This window comes from Zootoca vivipara, chromosome 4, assembly GCF_965207765.1.
Source record: "Zootoca vivipara chromosome 4, rZooViv2.hap1.1, whole genome shotgun sequence".
NCBI classification, from domain to species: domain Eukaryota; kingdom Metazoa; phylum Chordata; class Lepidosauria; order Squamata; family Lacertidae; genus Zootoca; species Zootoca vivipara.
Window position 1 is genome coordinate 50,874,728 of NC_142587.1, and position 17,117 is coordinate 50,891,844.

General features: G+C 46.3%; 2 protein-coding genes across 3 annotated transcripts in view; one reads left to right on the top strand and one right to left on the bottom strand.

Moving 5' to 3' along the window:
- Positions 1-3,700: 3,700 nt before the first annotated feature.
- LOC118085150 (actin, cytoplasmic 3-like) lies at positions 3,701-8,042 on the bottom strand. Its single transcript, XM_035115475.3, has 2 exons — positions 7,942-8,042; positions 3,701-5,215 (listed from the first exon to the last, which is right to left on the bottom strand). Exon 2 carries the CDS (start codon positions 5,202-5,204, stop codon positions 4,086-4,088), a length of 1,119 nt encoding a protein of 372 aa, XP_034971366.1. The 5' UTR covers positions 5,205-5,215; positions 7,942-8,042; the 3' UTR covers positions 3,701-4,085.
- A 2,627-nt stretch (positions 8,043-10,669) lies between these two features.
- HLCS (holocarboxylase synthetase) overlaps positions 10,670-17,117 on the top strand; it is a 91,561-nt gene continuing 85,113 nt past the window's right edge. Inside the window, exons 1-3 of one of the 2 annotated variants that reach the window (XM_060273578.2) lie at positions 10,670-10,777; positions 15,678-15,830; positions 16,192-16,354. In XM_060273578.2, the coding sequence (XP_060129561.2) occupies positions 16,303-16,354 (52 nt within the window). In that variant the 5' untranslated portion in view covers positions 10,670-10,777; positions 15,678-15,830; positions 16,192-16,302. Of the gene's footprint in view, positions 10,778-11,733; positions 12,149-15,677; positions 15,831-16,191; positions 16,355-17,117 lie in introns of those variants that run through there. The other variant, XM_035116473.3, reaches the window with a different exon arrangement.

Here is a 17,117-nt window from a genome sequence, read left to right on the forward strand (position 1 = left end):
TTCATATGGGAAAGATTTCTAAATTACTGAGTTGAGGAGGCTGGTTGGTAATGAAGTGAGATTGTGTAAAGGTGCCTCAAAATAGGGATGCAGTACTAATAAAGCATCATCATCATCAATTTATTATTTATACCCCGCCCATCTGACTGGGTTTCCCCAGCCATTCTGGGCAGCTTCCAACAAAATATTAAAATACAGTACAATAGTCTGTTAAACATTAAAAGCTTCCCTAAGCAGGGCTGCCTTCAGATGTCTTCTAAAGTCTGGTAGTTGTTTTTCTCTATGACATCTGGTGGGAGGGCGTTCCACGGGGGGGGGCACTACCTGTGTCTCCTCCCACCCTGTTCTGACCCATTACCTATCCCTGCCCTCTGTTCATTCCCCCCCCCCAAAAAAGTCTGGTCCACCACAAGGACCGGCCCACGGATGAAAAAGATTGCTGACCCCTGCTCTTACGCATATTGATAGTGTGCTCAGCTTAACAGATAGGTACTTGCCAGTCTGTATTTACAAGGAGGTGTAAGCCCCTACAGTCCAAAGACAATTGGAAAGCTTTTCCCATTTCCTTCTTCCTTGCAGAGAAATATTTCAGGTCAATTTGGGAGAGTAAAATTCAGGATTGTTCTCCTGTACTAATTCAGACACGTGGTTTATATACTTACTAGCTGGCCCTGCCACACGTTGCAGTGGCTAATCCCTGTGACTGGCCCCACCCTGTCCCGATCCATGCCCTATTCTGTTCCTCCCCCCCCCCCGGCTCATCCCTGTGAATCCCCCAACTCCCTGCTCCCCCAACCCCCACCCAGGCGAGGTGGGATTGGCGGGGGCAAGATCCATGGGGTGGGGTGGGGATTGGCAGGGGTGCGATCCGTGGGGTGGGGGGATCGGCGGGGGCACGATCCATGGGGTGGGACCAGCAGGGGCACGATCCGTGTCTCTCTCTCTGTGTGTGTGTGTGTGTGTGTGTGTGTGTGTGTGTGTAGTATGTGATATCCTGGGCGTGCGTGGGTCACTGAGGAGAGGTCTGTCTCCGAGGCGGGCTTGGTTCCCTGAGGAGCGGCGTGCTCTCGGGAAGGTTTGCTCCCTGTTGGAGGCGTGGTCTCCAGGGCGGGAGGGATTGTGGGAGTATGTTTGTCCTTTGTTTGTTGGATGTCCACTGGAGGGTGCAAATTTTTTTTGCACAAATCCAGGTTTTACCTGTGTTAGGTGCGTCAGCTGGTCAGTGTAAGTGGATGGTTGCACGCCCTCATGTGACTCAGAGCTTGTGGCCAAATTTCAGCGCGATCAGCTAAGTGGTTGTGGGAGAAAAGTGGCCAATAACAAACATGCACCTTCCATGCGTTGCTGTGGCATTGTTTATGAAATTAGGAAGAAAGGAGGAAGGTAGTTAACGTTTTGAAGGATAGTGTTTATTTTAGTCTTTTGTGGTTGAGGTAGCGATGACGGGGTTGTCGTTGGGGTTTTGGTGTCCTCTTGGTGGGTTTGTGGTGTGGTAGTGGCATGGTCTGTATTGTACGTCGTTGTTGGTGTTAATGTTGCGGTTCAATTGTCTTTCACATAGTCATTGTGCGATGGGGGAGGATCCCTTTGTTGGCAATTGAGTTGGAGTTTCTATGCTGGTAGTTAAGAAGTGGGAAGAAAAAGGATTAGAAAGAAATGGTAAGAATTATTGTAATATTATTAGGTGTGTGTTTTATATATAGTGTAGTGTATGTGGTCAAGGTAGTATGGGAGGAATTTTTAGAGGTTGGGTTTAAATCTGTATACTGCAAAGTATGATATTGTATCTTACCTGGGTAGTCCTCTGTGGAATGGAACTGATGTAGGGATTTGTGGTAGGCATTGATCTGTGGTGTTGGTCTGGTTGAGAGGTTGTGGAGTGTGTTGTTTGGGCAGTGTCTGGGATTCTGTCGTTGGTAGTTGAGCAGGAGTATTCATGGTGGTAGTTAAGAAATGGAAAGAAAAAGAAATGGAAATGTTAAGAATGATTGCAATAGAATTGTGTGTGTGTGTTAGATATGTAGTGTAGTGTATGTGTGGAAGGTGGCATAGAAGGAAGTTTTCAAGGGTGGCTTGAAATCTGCATAGTGGAAAGTATGATATTGTATCTTACCTGGACATTTCCTTTGTGGAATGGAAGGGATGTAGGGGTCCGAGGGAGGTATTGATCTGTGGTGTTGGTCTGGTGTCAAGGTTCTGGAGTGTGTTGGTTGGGCGGTCTCTGGGATCTTTTTGGTCTGGCTCCAGGGGTGGGGTGGATCTTGTATGTGGTCTGTCTCCCAGGTTAGTCTGCTCCTTCTTGGCGGCGCAATCTGTGTAGCGGGCGAGGCCTGGGATGGCGAGGGATGGGGAATGGCCTGTTCTTCAAGTGGCCTGCTGTCTGGTGGTGGTGGAATTTGGGTGTTGGGATCGTGGGCGTTCCGGGTCTCCTGGGCTGGTGAGGGACGTGGGGTGGGTCCCTGGGGGGCGGTCTAGGCCTGTTATGGAGGTGTCGGGATCGGCGGCGGTTGTGGCCAAATTTCAGGGCGATCGGGTAAGTGCTTGTGGGAGAAAAGTGGGGAATAACAAACATGCACCTTCTACATTTATATATATATATGTGTGTGTGTGTGTGTGTGTGTTTGCCTTGTACATTTATGAACATTTATTTTATACTAGCTGGCCCTGCATGCGTTGCTGTGCGTTAGTCTGTGAAATGGAGGGTAATAGCCCCCCTTCAGATCCCCCTGAGCCTCAGAGTCCCCCTGAGTCGAGGCGAGACACTGTGGAGAGGGCAGGTTTCATCCCTGTACCCCCCCCCCGTTCTGACCCATTACTTATCCCTGCCCTCTATTGCCCCCCCCCCACCTCCACTTGGCCTAGTCTGGAAAATGGCCTAGTCTGCAAAGCCGAGGGGAGATATTGTGGAGAGGGCAGGTTTCATCCCTGTGTTCCTCCCCCTGTTCTGACCCATTACGTATCCCTGCCCTCTATTGCCCCCCCCTTACCTCCACTTGGCCTAGTCTGGAAAGCGGCCTAGTCTGTCTGATAATGGCCGCCTGTGTGGTTTCAGTTGCTTGGTTGATGATGATGTCATTTGGTTTGTGGGTGTGGCTTAGATTTCACAGGAAGGGAGGGGGTGTACTGTGGGAGGAATTCCACTTGAGGGCGCTCTTTGAGTTGGTGGAAAACCAGGTCTGTACCTGCGCAGGTGTGCTATTTGAGGGATTTTTGCCCCCAACAACATGCGGGGAGTGGCCTGGATCGTTGTGTCAAAATTTCAGGACGACCGGTCAAGCGGTTACGGAGAAAAGTGGAACCTGGATTTTCACGATTTTTACATTTTTATATATATAGATATATAAGACCTTAGAATTCCTATAACAGATTCAAGTTACAAAAAAGGAGATTCTGACTAAACATCAGGAAGAACTTTTTGACAGAAAGAGTTGTTCAACAGTGGAACGAGTTTCCATCCTTGGAGGTTTTTAAGCAGAGGTTGGATGCACTGGCAGAGGAGGAGTGCAGGGGGGGACCGCACTGCCCCCTGCAGCGCAATCCCGGTGGAGTGCCATTGCGGCTGTCCCCCACCTGCGCTGGCCGCCATACCCCTGTAGGCGGCGTGCCACGCCCCTGGGACCGTCACCCACGCCTGCTCTCCACCCGCCCCCCAGAAGCTCCGCCACTGGTTGGATGGCCATCTGTCATGGATACTTTAGCTGTGATTCCTGCATTGCAGGGGGTTGAACTACAAGAAGCCCACCAATTTTTACTTCATTTAGCATGATTTTATTGGCTTGTTTTGTTCAACAGAGAAAATCGAAAGCAATAAAGTACTGAACTCCACATGAATCAGAAAAAAAGAAAAGGCGAAGGTGGTACACAATCAGAGTGGCTGAGGAAACCCAGCCAGATGGGCGGGGTATAAATAATATTATTATCAAGAGCGCAACTGTGGACAAGCCTTGGCAAAGCGATGGACAATAGTTGCCCAATGCAGGAGCCAAATCAAATACTAAATATCCTGCAAGATGACAGAATTCAACAGATAAAAGCAAGGCAGCAATATATATTGACTTGGCCAGAAGAGGTTGGCTGCTTGGATTTTAGAAGCATTTGCGGTGGACGATGGATGGGCCAGACTCATCGTACTCCTGCTTGCTGATCCACATCTGCTGGAAGGTGGAGACAGAGGCCAGGATGGAGCCCCCGATCCACACCAAATATTTGCGCTCTGGCGGGGCAATGATATTGATCTTCATTGTGCTGGGGGCCAGAGACATGATCTCCTTCTGCATCCGGTCAGCAATGCCAGGGTACATGGTGCTGCCGCCAGAGAGCACCGTGTTGGCATACAGGTGCTCATGGATGTCCACATCGCATTTCATGATGGAGTTGTAGATTTCCTCGTGGATGCCAGCCAACTCCAAGCCCAGGAAGGTGGGCTGGAAGAGGGCCTCAGGGCACCGGAAGCGCTCGTTGCCAATGGTGATCACCTGCCCGTCCGGCAGCTCATAGCTCTTCTCCAGGGAGGAAGATGAGCTGGCCGTGGCCATCTCCTGATCAAAGTCCAGGGCCACGTAGCAGAGCTTCTCCTTGATGTCCTGCACTATCTCCCTCTCGGCCGTGGTGACGAAGTTGTAGCCCCTCTCAGTCAGGATCTTCATGAGGTAGTCAGTCAGGTCATGGCCAGCCAGGTCCAGGCGCTTGATGGCGTGGGGCAGGCCATACCCCTCATGCATGGGTACCATGTGAGTCACCCCGTCCCCGGAGTCCATGGCAATTCCGGTGGTGCGGCCAGAGGCATAGAGCGACAGCACGGCCTGCATGGCCACGTACATGGCTGGCGTGTTGAAAGTCTCAAACATGATCTGCGTCATCTTCTCGCGGTTCGTCTTTGGGTTCTGGGCTGCTTCCGTGAGCAAGACTGGGTGCTCCTCAGGGGCCACCTGCAACTCGTTGTAGAAGGTATGGTGCCAGATCTTCTCCATGTCGTCCCAGTTGCTGACGATGCCATGTTCGATGGGGTACTTCAGGGTGAGGATGCCCCTCTTGCTCTGTGCCTCATCCCCCACATAGCTGCCCTTCTGCTCCTCCCCCTGGTGCCTGAGCCACCCCACGATGGAGGGGAACACGACCTGTGGAGCGTCGTCTCCCGCAAATCCTGCTTTGCACATTCCGGAGCCGTTGTCCATGACCAGAGTGGCAACCTCATCCTCCGCCATTTGGAATGGATCTGTAGGGAACGCAAGACGGGACAGACTTCAGGCAGCTGCTTTAGGACAAGGGGAAGGACACTTTAGACAACAAAGATTAGAGGCAAGCTATGCAACACTAATGTATTCTCCAGCTTCAGGGAAACCAAGCAAGCCCCATCAGCATCCCAGGTAACTTCATTCATTTTCATCCACCTTGAGAGTGAAACTCTCTAAGCAGTTTACATAAAATGCACTTTAAAATGCACATCCATATGAGTCAGAAGTAAAAAACAAATCAAGCTAAGAAATCTGCCAAATGCAAACAAAGCTGGCGTTTAAGTACATACACATACACAAAAAATAATACTCATTGGAATACACGTCAAATTTACACATTTAGAGAGGCTTGCCTGACGGAGAAAAGTGCCAGCAGGCTCCAAGAACAGTACAGCAAAGGTGCCTGCTGGTGTCAATAGGAATTAAGATGGCACCACTCAATTTGCCCCTGGTTTGGTCAACTTACCCAGCACAGACAGATGCATTTTGCCTCTCCCTAATAAATCAGTGCTGCCCGTTTTCTCTCTGCATTGCCATTTTTTCCCTAAGGCAAGGCAAAGAAAGCTGTTATTTCCCCTTTACGGCCACTCATTCTCATGAGTGAGGAGTCATGGTGCTTCTCTCCCTAAAACTATTCTGCAGTCACTTTCAAACTTCATCCCATTCTAAAGAAGCAGAGGTTTGATTTTCTTAAAAAGTTACACATAACACTAACAAACCTTTTCATTACCAGGTTGTTCCCCCATTTTAGGAAAAGAGCATGTGTATTTTTTATGACAACTCAGATAGCTCAGTCAGTAGAGCCTGAGATTCTTAATCTCAGGGTTGTGGGTTCAAACCCCACATTGGGCAAAAGATTCCTGCATTGCAGGGGGTTGGACTAATGACACTTGCGGTTCCTTCCAACTCTACAATTCTATAAAGCTGCACTTGCCCCATCTGTTACATTTTTATGCAGTCGTTTTTATTTTTCTTGAGTAGCCAGTCCTTTTAATGATAGTTCTGAACTGCTTAATTTATTGCTATTTTTAAATCTTTTTCTATTGCTGAAGTATTTGATATTTCTGTCCTATGAGAAAATAGCGTTAGGGCCTTTTTTGGTTTAAAGAAAGAAAGAGGCAACATGATAGACTTCTAACCAATTGTGCATAGCGTGGAGAAATTGGATGGAAAAAAAGTTTTGCTTCCTCTCTTGTGACGAGAATTTGTGGACATCCAAAGAAGCTGAATGTTGGAAGATTCCGAAGAGAAAATAAAGGATGAGAGGAGGGTGGCGGTATATGAATAAATAAAAACAAATTGGAAGTAGGGGTAACTAGACCACACTGTTTCACTGTTGGATGTTTGCTAAGTAAGACAGGATGTTCCTAGGTGGCCCACCTGTGTCTTGTTTTAGAAGACATGGTGCCAGATCTTCTCCATGTTGTCCCATCTGCCTCCTCATCCAGAACAGGTAATTTGCCAGTTTCCCAAACATGGGAGCTACCTTCGCATACAGCCCCCATCTTCCTAGGAGTCAAGCACAGTTGATGGGCCCTCACCCAGTCCACCACTGCATGCAGACACTGGTTCAAAGCTTTCTAATGATCCAGATGTTATGTTGGACTAGGACCAGGAATGTCTGGGTTCAAATCACCAGATGACCTGGAGGCAGCCACTGTCTCTCGGGGTAATTTACCTTGCAAGGTGGTTGTGAAGATTAAAGTAGGGCAGGGGGCACGTATGGCACCCTGAGCTGCTTGAAGGAAAGGTGGTATATCCGTGAAATAAATAATAATGACGGGGTAACCTATATGGGGCTCAGCAGATGTTTCTGTCCTACAGCTGCCCTCATCCCACACTACTAGTTGTGCTAGCTGGAGCCGCTGGGAGTTGTAGTTCAGCATTGGCTGTCCCTGGAATATAAGGTGGGAAGTTCAGGGTCTAGGGATGATGATGGCCATTTCTCCAGTTGCTCCTGCATAGTTGCTCAGTCCTATAGTTTCTTGGAAATGATTCCTGTGTTTCTGTTCAGACCACAGGCTCAGTCTCCCTGAGCTACAGCTACTCTCTAGGCAAAACTCTGTCCATATACGTACCAAGTCTGGTCTTCAGTCCATTTAGCCTGCTGCCTTGCCTGATCAGCAGCAGCTCTTGGGCCTCCAGACACCTGATGCTTTCCACCTGGGGATGCCAGGAACAACCTCTGCGCTCTGCTGCTGCCCCAAGGCTCCTCCAACTGCCCAGGCTGCTGTTTTAAATTTAGCCTAGGAGCTCAGGAAGGTGCCTTGGATGAGATTAGACCTTTGGTCCATCTGGCTCAGGATGGTCCACACTGGTGGGCAGCAGAAGCTCTCCAGGATTTTAAGCAGGGGCCTCTCCCAGTCCTGACGGAGAGGCCGCCAGGGATTGAACCCAGGACCTGTGTGCAAGGCAAGTGCTCTCCCATTGAGCTACAGCCTTTCCTTTCCTCCCTCACCCAACCTCCAGCACAGCTCACCTTGCTTCTGATCATAAGCTAGAGGTTTTTTTTTAAAGAGAGGTGGGATAGCCAACTGTCAGGGATTCTGTAGTTGTGATTCCTGCATTGCAGGGGTTGGACTAGATGACCCTTGGGGGTACCTTGCAACTCTATAGTTCTGTAATTCTACAGAGTAGAAAGGAGACAAACAGAACAGGAAGGATCAGGCAGAGAAACCATGGGTGCTGAGTCCTGTTTCATACTTACCTGAGGGAGACGCAGTCGCCTTTGCTGTTAATCTCACGGGGATCCCAGTAAACGCAAAATATTTTCCTTCCACTTACCTGTCCCTATCCAGTCTGCCCCTGGTCTTATACCTCTGCTTATCTGTTGAAACAGGTTTTATGGGAAACCATATGTTCAATAAATAAATATCATAAATAACGCCTACTGTAGCCTCTAAGGGCAAAGAGCAAAAGGGCTGCATTTTGCAGTATGGCCAAATATGGTCAGATCGAAGCATGTTTGGCCATATTCTAGCAATTCATTGGTGTGGTTTTTTTTAAAAAAAAAAGACCTCCTGCTGACTCAGCATCTCCTTTCTGTTGCCAGATTTCACTAGCTTCCTCTGGAAATCCATTTAAAGAGGTGACTGATCCAGCCTCCTCTTTGGAGATAGATTATTGGTTCCCCTTGCAAAAACATGCTCCAGGCTGTGCCTCTGAGGTGCCAAGTAAAAGGTGGGTTTAGGATGCAACCCTGTCCACACCTGTTTAGAAGTAGGGGCGGGGGAGAAATTTGGTGGCTTACAAAATCACAAAACAATAAAAGCATGAAAAATCTACAGTAGTTTAAAACACACAAAAAGTTAAAATACTAAAACAGGTTGAAATTCACGCCAACCTCCTAAGTATCTGGACTGAATGTTTTCAGCAGGTGCCAAAAACAGCTCCGCAAAGGCGCCTGCTTGATACCAATAGGCAGGGAGTTCTGAAATGTAGGTGATGCCGCACTCAGCGATCTCATTCTTACAAATGTGGAACAGGTTCTTGCGTGGCACCTGTAGAGTGCCAATTCCACCGTTCATAGTGGTTCAAGTGGGGAGATGTGGGCCCATGTAGAGTTGGTTTTGATGAGTGCAGTGAAGGTTTGACAGCTGAGCCATTCTCTATTCACTTGGGCATTGCTTCACTGTCACCTTTCTGGTCAGCCTTGGTTTGTTTTAAAATTTGCACTGAAAAACATTTTTGCAGCCCTTGGCCTGTTGGAGGCATCCGTCTGTCTTGAAGAACAATGGAAAAGTGCACCATCATGGTTGAAGTCAAACTGCTGGAGAGTTACAGCACTTCCTGTGACTGTAGAGACTGATACACGAGAGATAAGTTTTCATCTGCAGCTGGGGCAGAGGAAGGTGTTCCCGTTCTGCAGTCATTCCTCCTCTGGTCACTGTTATGGATGCACAACACAACTGTCGGAACCGTGGGATGGAAAGCCAGCTGGACAGACCCCAGTTGGAGCGTCTCCCTTCTCAGCCTTGCCACTGCGGAGATCCATCAGTCATCCTCCTCTGACATGCGTCTGTGACTCATGCTGCTGTGCATGAGCACACGTTACTCAGCAGAGTAAACACACAACAGATCTGGCTCGAGGTGTGCATACTAGGCTACATTTATTGTACATAAACCAGGACAAAGAAAACATGGCTTCTCTCCTTGTCGTTCTTCTCGAAGAGAGAGAACACAAACGCAATACAGAGCGGATGTTCCGCTCACGAGACTCCAACAATCTGTGCTGGAATGTAAACAGACATGTGACATGTCACAATCCCACACATCTGCAGCATGGGAGGAATGGAATTCCCCAGGCACAGTGGTTGTCTGCAAGGGATTCCCACACGGCAGGGTTGATGTTGCCAGCCTTCATGTCATATTTGCAAACATCTCTGTAACACAGAGTTGGTCTGCCAATGGGCCTGGTGCATGAAGCCAGCTCCCCATAGAGCACATCCTTCAGGATCCTGCCATCTTCTATTCTGTTGACATGACCAAGCCAGCATAGACATCATTGAGACAGGAGTGTGAACCTATTGGGAATTTGGGCTTCGGAGAGCACATCTTTGTTTGAGACTCTGTTCTGCCATGTGATGCTCAAAATATTCCTGATGCAGCACATCTGGACACCATTGAGGAGTTGCTTCTGACAGTTGTAAGTTGCCCACGACTCACTTCCATAAAGCAGCATCCTCAACATGCAAGCCTGGTAGACCTTCATCTTGGTCATTAGCATCACATTCTCCAAAAGCCTTTTGGAGAGGTGATTGCCGTAGCTGCCTTGCCAATACGCTTGTCCAGCTCAGCGTCAATAGAGAGGTTGCTAGTTTTGGTGGTACCCAGGGAGACAAAATAGTCTTGCCCCTCACCAGTGCTGATGCATGGAGTGCTGGTGACGTCCTGCCCCAAGATATTGTCTTCATCAGGCTGATTATCTCCTAATATAGACATGTTTGTTTTCTAATTAGCTTAATAGTCATATTTTTGCAAAGAAATTTCCCCTGATAGAATGCATTTAAATATTGCATTTAGGTATCTTTTCCTATACAGTATTTTCACATATGCATTTACACACACACTTTGCCCAAGTACTGTATATGTAGTTGTATACGTAGTTGTAGGCACTGCTTCCAGCAATGCAATGCTATCTGTGCTTGTAGATAAGTAATCTATCTTGCTTGCTTAAAGCTTAGTTGGATTGCCACCCAAGAACTGTGTGCAGATAAAAAGACAAATAGACATGCCCAAAGATAAATAGACATGCCCAAAAAGCTTCTGTGCTTTCAGTTTCCCTTTCTTTAAATAGATTTACAGAAAATGGTTCAGCTTATTGGAAGCAGAGTAGTTAGGTTTCTATTTATGAGCATGAACGGATGCTGTCTTTACCCAGCAGCAACAACAACAATAAAGCCTCAGAAATCCGTTTTTGCTAGCTTTCTTGTCCAATGAGGAGCAGCCAACGGAAAAGCCAACGGAGGATTTATAATGTGTCCTAATCTTAGATAGACAGGCAGCATTGAGGAGGCAGGAGGGAAGCGAACACTTCACCAAAGGTAAGCTCCGGAATTCTCACAAGCAGGCAGAAATCCTCCCGTGGTCGTGCCCCCCCCCCCAAAATATTGGATGTTCAAATATTTGTATCTTTATAACGTATATTTTCAAAATATTGAAAAACAAAATGTTTTTTTAGCTGGGAATAGCAATATTACTTTGAAAAATGTTGCTCCAGAACATCCCTCCAGTGTTTTGGATACTAAGGTATCTGTTCCAATAAATTCTACACAATAAAGTGCTCTGCATAACTTGCAACGATTATAGAATTGCTTGCGAGCAGCCAAGCCTCTTTTTTATTAGTGGAATTTACTTCTTCCAAGCGACGTATGCTTAAAAATTGTCACAAGCGAAAGGATAGTGTCTCATTCCAAGGAACTGGGTAAGAGATTTTATACATCTCTTTATGGAACATTTCCATCCTCCTTCAAAAAGGTTTTGTTTGTGCAACCACGGATTGACTGCCTCCCATACGGCCCGATCCGATGCGGATTGGCGCGCTCAAAAGCCACCTAATGTACGCCAAATTTGCACAGGACCGATCGGAGACAGAATCGTGGGCAGCGCGCACGTGTACGAGAAAAAGATAGGAAGCGCACTACATAATTCTAGATACATGATAACACAGCAGAGAGTAGCATCAAATGCGGATACGGAACCAGGAAACGAAGGACGAAAATGCGAACTTTTATAGAAAATAAAGTTTTTAAAATAATAATAATAATAATAATCAAAAAGCACCCTCCGCATCCAAAGGCAGTCTAGTCTTCTCTGAATTCTGCTACAGACATAGCACAAAGAAGTAGCAAGAGGATAGAGAAGCTACAGCGCGGCTATATGGCGCTTCCGGGTCTTTTGTGCCTGTTCGTGCCTGGAACCAACAGCAAGAGAGGGGAGGGGGAGGAGACGTCCGGACCAATCCGCAGTCATGTTATCTTCGCGTGAGGAGGGCGGGACAGCCAATCAGGGTGGCGGCGGCGTTGGCTGCTCCCCCGCCCCTTCCCGCACCCTCTCCGCAGCTGCTGAGCTACGGATGGGGGCGGGCGCGTAGGTTGGCGGTTGGAGCCCCTCAGGCGCGTCGCCCGCGCGCCATGCTGATCACGCTCTGCTACTTGTACCTCTGGGCTCGCTGGGGGGCCTCTTCGGCGGGGCTCATCCGCCGCACGGTGCGCAGGCTGTACAGGACCCGCTGCTCCTTCACCTTCTCTACCTCCTCCTCTTCCTCCAGCCCCGGCTGTTCCCCTCGCCAAACTCCGCAGCGCCGGCAAGCTGCCCACCTTCCGCTTCGCAAGCGGGGGCCCCGGCGCCCCCCGGAGGAGGAGAGAGTCTGCCTGAGGGTGGGGGACAAGGTGTTCTTCACTGACGAGACCCAGGTGTGAGGCGGGAAGGGAGGAGGAGGAGGCGCGGCCCGTGTCGCGTGGAGGCACGAAGAGCGCGCCAGTTTGCCAGATGTACATAAAATGGACGGGCAAGCGTGTGGTCCTCCAGTTGTAGGACACCCCAGCCCCCCTCACCCCCGACCAGTTTGGTCAGTGATCGGGGATGATGGGAGTTGGGGTCCAGTCAGGTACGGACGACTACAGGCTTCCCACCCCTGGTGTATAGGATGGGGGTAGGGAGATGATATCTCAACACAAGTGTAGGGTATTTGGACGGGGGAGGGAGTTGTTATTATTATAATGCTTATGTCCCGCCTTTTTTTCCAGGACAGTGGCTCAAGGTGGCTTACAGATGAAATAGAAAACGCTTTTTTTATATATAAAAAAGTACATTTTAATACTCTGGGGTTTCTGGCCCTTTGACAGCTGGAGGGTAGGCAGAAATTAACAGGTGCAGCTCTCCTTAGATTGGGGAGAGTGCAACAATATGGTGGTGCAGTTGTTTTGTTCAGATTTGTTTATAGCCTGCCTTTCGCTTGAAAGGCCCCCAGACTTGCAAACAAGAACATTGCAGTTTAAACGCGACTCCTTCATATAAAGCAAGTGTTTCTAAAGAGAAAAAGCAGCTAACTATGATTAGATGTAGCAGCAGTAAAACTGAAGACTACAGGTGAAAGCTCTAGAAAGCCTATTTTCACCCAGTGCCTGAATAGTAAGAATAATCAAAAGCACGTTTGAGAAAGGAAAAGCATGCTTTTTAAATTTCTAACCTGTAAAAAGTACAGGGATGCTTCGTATGTTAAGTAGTGTTATTTCTTTACATACACACACCCCGCAGCCACATTCAATGGAGATGTGATTACTCCCAGTTGTTTGGTGCATGTACCAGTGAAATGCATGCAGTGGCAAAATCATGCTTGTATGTGCATGTGTGAATTATGTATTAATACAGGCTGCTTTGTGTGTATAATTAAAAAAGTAATGTGTGACATGATCTTAAATATTTTGGTAGGATGAAAGATGTAGACCCTAGGACAATGTTAACCACAACACCGAGGGAGGAATTCAGCATTGCAGTGTTTCAAATATTTTGGTGTAAGCATTTCTGCTTGCCTGACATAATTATTTCCCTTCTTCTCCCCTTGCCTGTCACTCCAGGTGTTCTTCTGACCCCACAAGTTAGTTGGTGAGGGAAGCCCTGTTGTGCTAGTGGAAGACCTGAATATAGCTAAAAACATGTACAAATTTAAAAAATACATTAAAGGTAAAGGGACCCCTGACTGTTAGGTCCAGTCGCGGAAGATTCTGGGGTTGCAGCGCTCATCTCGCTTTACTGGCTGAGGGAGCAGGCATACAGTTTCTGGGTCATGTGGCCAGCATGATAAAGCCACTTCTGGCGAACCAGAGCAACGCACGGAAATGCCGTTTACCTTCCCACCGGAGTGGTACCTATTTATCTACTTGCACCTTGACTTGCTTTCGAACTGCTAGGTTGGCAGGAACAGGGACTGAGCAATGGGAGCTCACCCCATCGCGGGGATTCGAACCACCGACCTTCTGATTGGCAAGCCCTAGGCTCTGTGGTTTAACCCACAGCACCACCCACGTCCCTAAAAATGCATTAAAATCATTAAACACAGATACATATATTACTGCTGAAGCGTAAACCTTCTGTTATCAGATAGCAAAAGTTTGGTTAAATAAAATTGTATTCAACTGACATCTGAAAGCTGCAGGTAGAGCTCCACCCATATTAAGGATTGAGTGGCTGGTATTGGAAGATGAGCTTCTGTAGATGTTTGGTTCCTTAAGTCATTTAGCACTGACTCATTGAATCAGTGTCTGTAGTGCACAGGTGGCCAGTGCAGAACTTCAGTGTTACATGAGATCCCATATTCCTGTCCAAGTTAGTAACCTGGCAGCCTCATTCTGCACAAGCTGCAGCTTTTGGACTGTTTTCAAGGAGTGTCCCATGTGATGGTATTATGCTTCATCAACAAAGTTTGCTCTACACTGTTATGCTTACATGATATTATAGCAACAGTGGTTTTTCTTCTGGGGCAGAAGTCATTGTGCCTCATGCTGGAACAGTGGCTGGTAGATTGCACATTTAACTGTAGAATGTGAAATTAAGCAAAACATCCCTTGGGGTCAGCACTCATGACCTTCAAAAATGTGAAATATTTTAAAAATAAACATATAATAAGATGAAATCTATTAGCCTGATGTCTGGATGCAACAATTCATTTATTGCATATGATCGATCTGAGGGTTAAAATCAAACAAGCAAAAATTTAATATCTTTAAAAGCGCGTGTAAAATTGAAGAGTCAAGTAAAACATTTAGGTTGCTATCTTAAGTATATTTAGATAGGCTCCATACAGTATACGCAAACTTCTACCACTGCAACTCAATTTGTGGACTATTTTGTTTGACGTAATTTTTGTAATCTTGTTAATTCTTTGAAACATTACTTTAGTTTTGTAACATGTAAAGCAGCCTCTTAGTGGCTATTATGTGACACTCTGATCTTTAGACAGTCATAAAGTACAAGAGAGTGCAGTCCCAACACTCCTTATTGGAATTGCTAGTATTAACATATGGCTAATTTCCACTCTCAGTTGCCAGTGGCATGCATATAGGGCAGTGTTTCTCAACCTTTTTTTGGGCCAAGGCACACTTGTTCCATGAAAAAAATCACGAGGCACACCACCATTAAAAAAGTTAAAAAATTTAACTCTGTGCCGCCCTATATTGACTATATAATTATGACTGTAAGAAACACTTGCCAATTGCTGTGTTGGTTGCAATCTCCTGTAATAAGGCTTCACAAGCCGCTGATTTCTCTGCCAGCACAATCCTTTGCTCAGCAAGTTTCAGGTTGAGCTCATCCAGCCAGCTTCTTTAAGTTTGTCTAAAACCACCCTCCCGTGGTGGTGGCTGTTGAGAGCTGCGCTCGCCCCGCTTCGTGACCCGGCCGGCTTCCTTTCCGGCGGGCCAGTATTGTTTATTGGCGGCCGCCAGGCACGTGACAATGAAAATCGCCCTTCTCGTCGGCGCACGTCGCGGCACACCAGCCAGCGTCTCGCGGCACACTAGTGTGCCGCGGAACAGCGGTTGAGAAACACTGATATAGGGTTTTCATGATAGAGACTAACACTTTTAACTAACAAAGATGAGAAGTAGATTCCCTTCCTATACATGTTGGAGGTTAAGGTGTTGTAAGATGCCATCAAAGGCATGGGATTCCAAAAATGTATATGGTATGGCACACCAAGTATAGGAGATGATTCTCTTTAGCCACTGGTTGGCCACAGTGAGAACATGGTGCTGGACTAGATGGGCCTTTGGTCTGACCAAGTAGGGCTCTTTTGTTTCAGTTGGGTCCAGGTAGAGCAAAGTGTAGTGAAGTTAGTCTTAACTTGTGTTTTTCTGAAATTACATATCTGAGCTCAATTTGTGGAGGAAGAGGTAAGCTTCCCAAAATGTGGTTAAGCATCTCCTTTTTCTCTCTCTTTTCCAGTCTGTTGATGATTTAAACAAATGGACGTTGCTTATTGTATCGCCTTTTCATTATTTGGATAAAATATTGGAAACAGAACGTATCACATTTCTAACTGAAAGTATTTCCATTCAAGCAGGCGGTCCTCAAGCTGTAAATTGCTCAACAGAAAAGGTCAGTATGTTCTGTAATGGTTTTGGTTTTATTTTATTTTTTTTCATAAGATTTTAGTAAAGCTTTTTTATAATACAATAAGATAAAATAACATAATCTAGATAAAAACACAAACAAAGAAAGAAAAAGAAAACTCAGTCCTCTCTCTTTGGCTCTGATTGCCTCATAGAGAACTTGCACCTTTGCTAAGCTGAAATCCTTCCAAAGCATCCTGCTTTGCCACAGGATTCAGAATTTGTCAGAAACCAGTGCACACTCCTAAATTCCTGTATTCCTAGGCAAAATGCACAACTATGGGTATGACTGCCACATAATTTTAAAAAATAATAATCTGGGAAATATGTCATGATTTTTTCTTCAGATTGTGAAGTGGTCAGACTATTGTTCACCTTTGGCCTTCAGACCTGGAGAACCTTACATATTATTTGCTGAAACAAGCATAGATAACTTCAGTAGCCTTGGGATAGCATTCATGGAAAATAGACTCCAAATGGATAATGGAATGAAGCCTCAAAAAATTGTTTGTAAGTATCTTTATAATTAAAGTGTTCCATTGCAGTGGCCCACAAAGCTTGGACTTGGACCAACATAACTTCATTGACATTCTGTGCAAGAAAACGGGTCCATTCTTCTGTCTGTTAATTGTTAATTGTAATTCCATTATTTCTATCATTTACTAGGTGCATATTTTGTGAATTTGAGGCCCAGTCTTAATATTGCTAGGTCAAGATTATGTGCTGTCAACTTCAACACAACATACTTGTGACAAGCAACCTATTTCTACACTTTTCACTGAATTCAGTGCTTGGGGTTGGGACTTCTTATACATCCAATACATTACATATTGAAACAATCAATCAATAATGACTGGCCACTGTGCAGATGGGTGTCATAAATGCCAGAGATAATAAGACTCTTTGATACATCTTGAGAGAAGTAGAGGGCTAGATATCATAGACAATCATACACAACTACACCATAAAATACTTTCCTCAACTTTGATGGCATCAACTCCCATTCTCAGTAACTAGAAGTACAGTACAGTAAATTACGCTAGGCAACAGGGCAGTTATATACAGTATGTACAGTAGTGCTCACTATAAGGGGAGAACCTGTAATTGAATCGGTATAGCCAGTGGTCAGGGATGATGGAAGTTGTAGTTTGACAGTATCTGGAGAGCCACAAGTTCTAATGGTTTTTGTGTTCTAGTGATGCAGTTTTATATTTTGAACTTGACTTGTTGTCCAAAATGTTGGGCCATCATTGAGTTCATTTATTATTAGTAG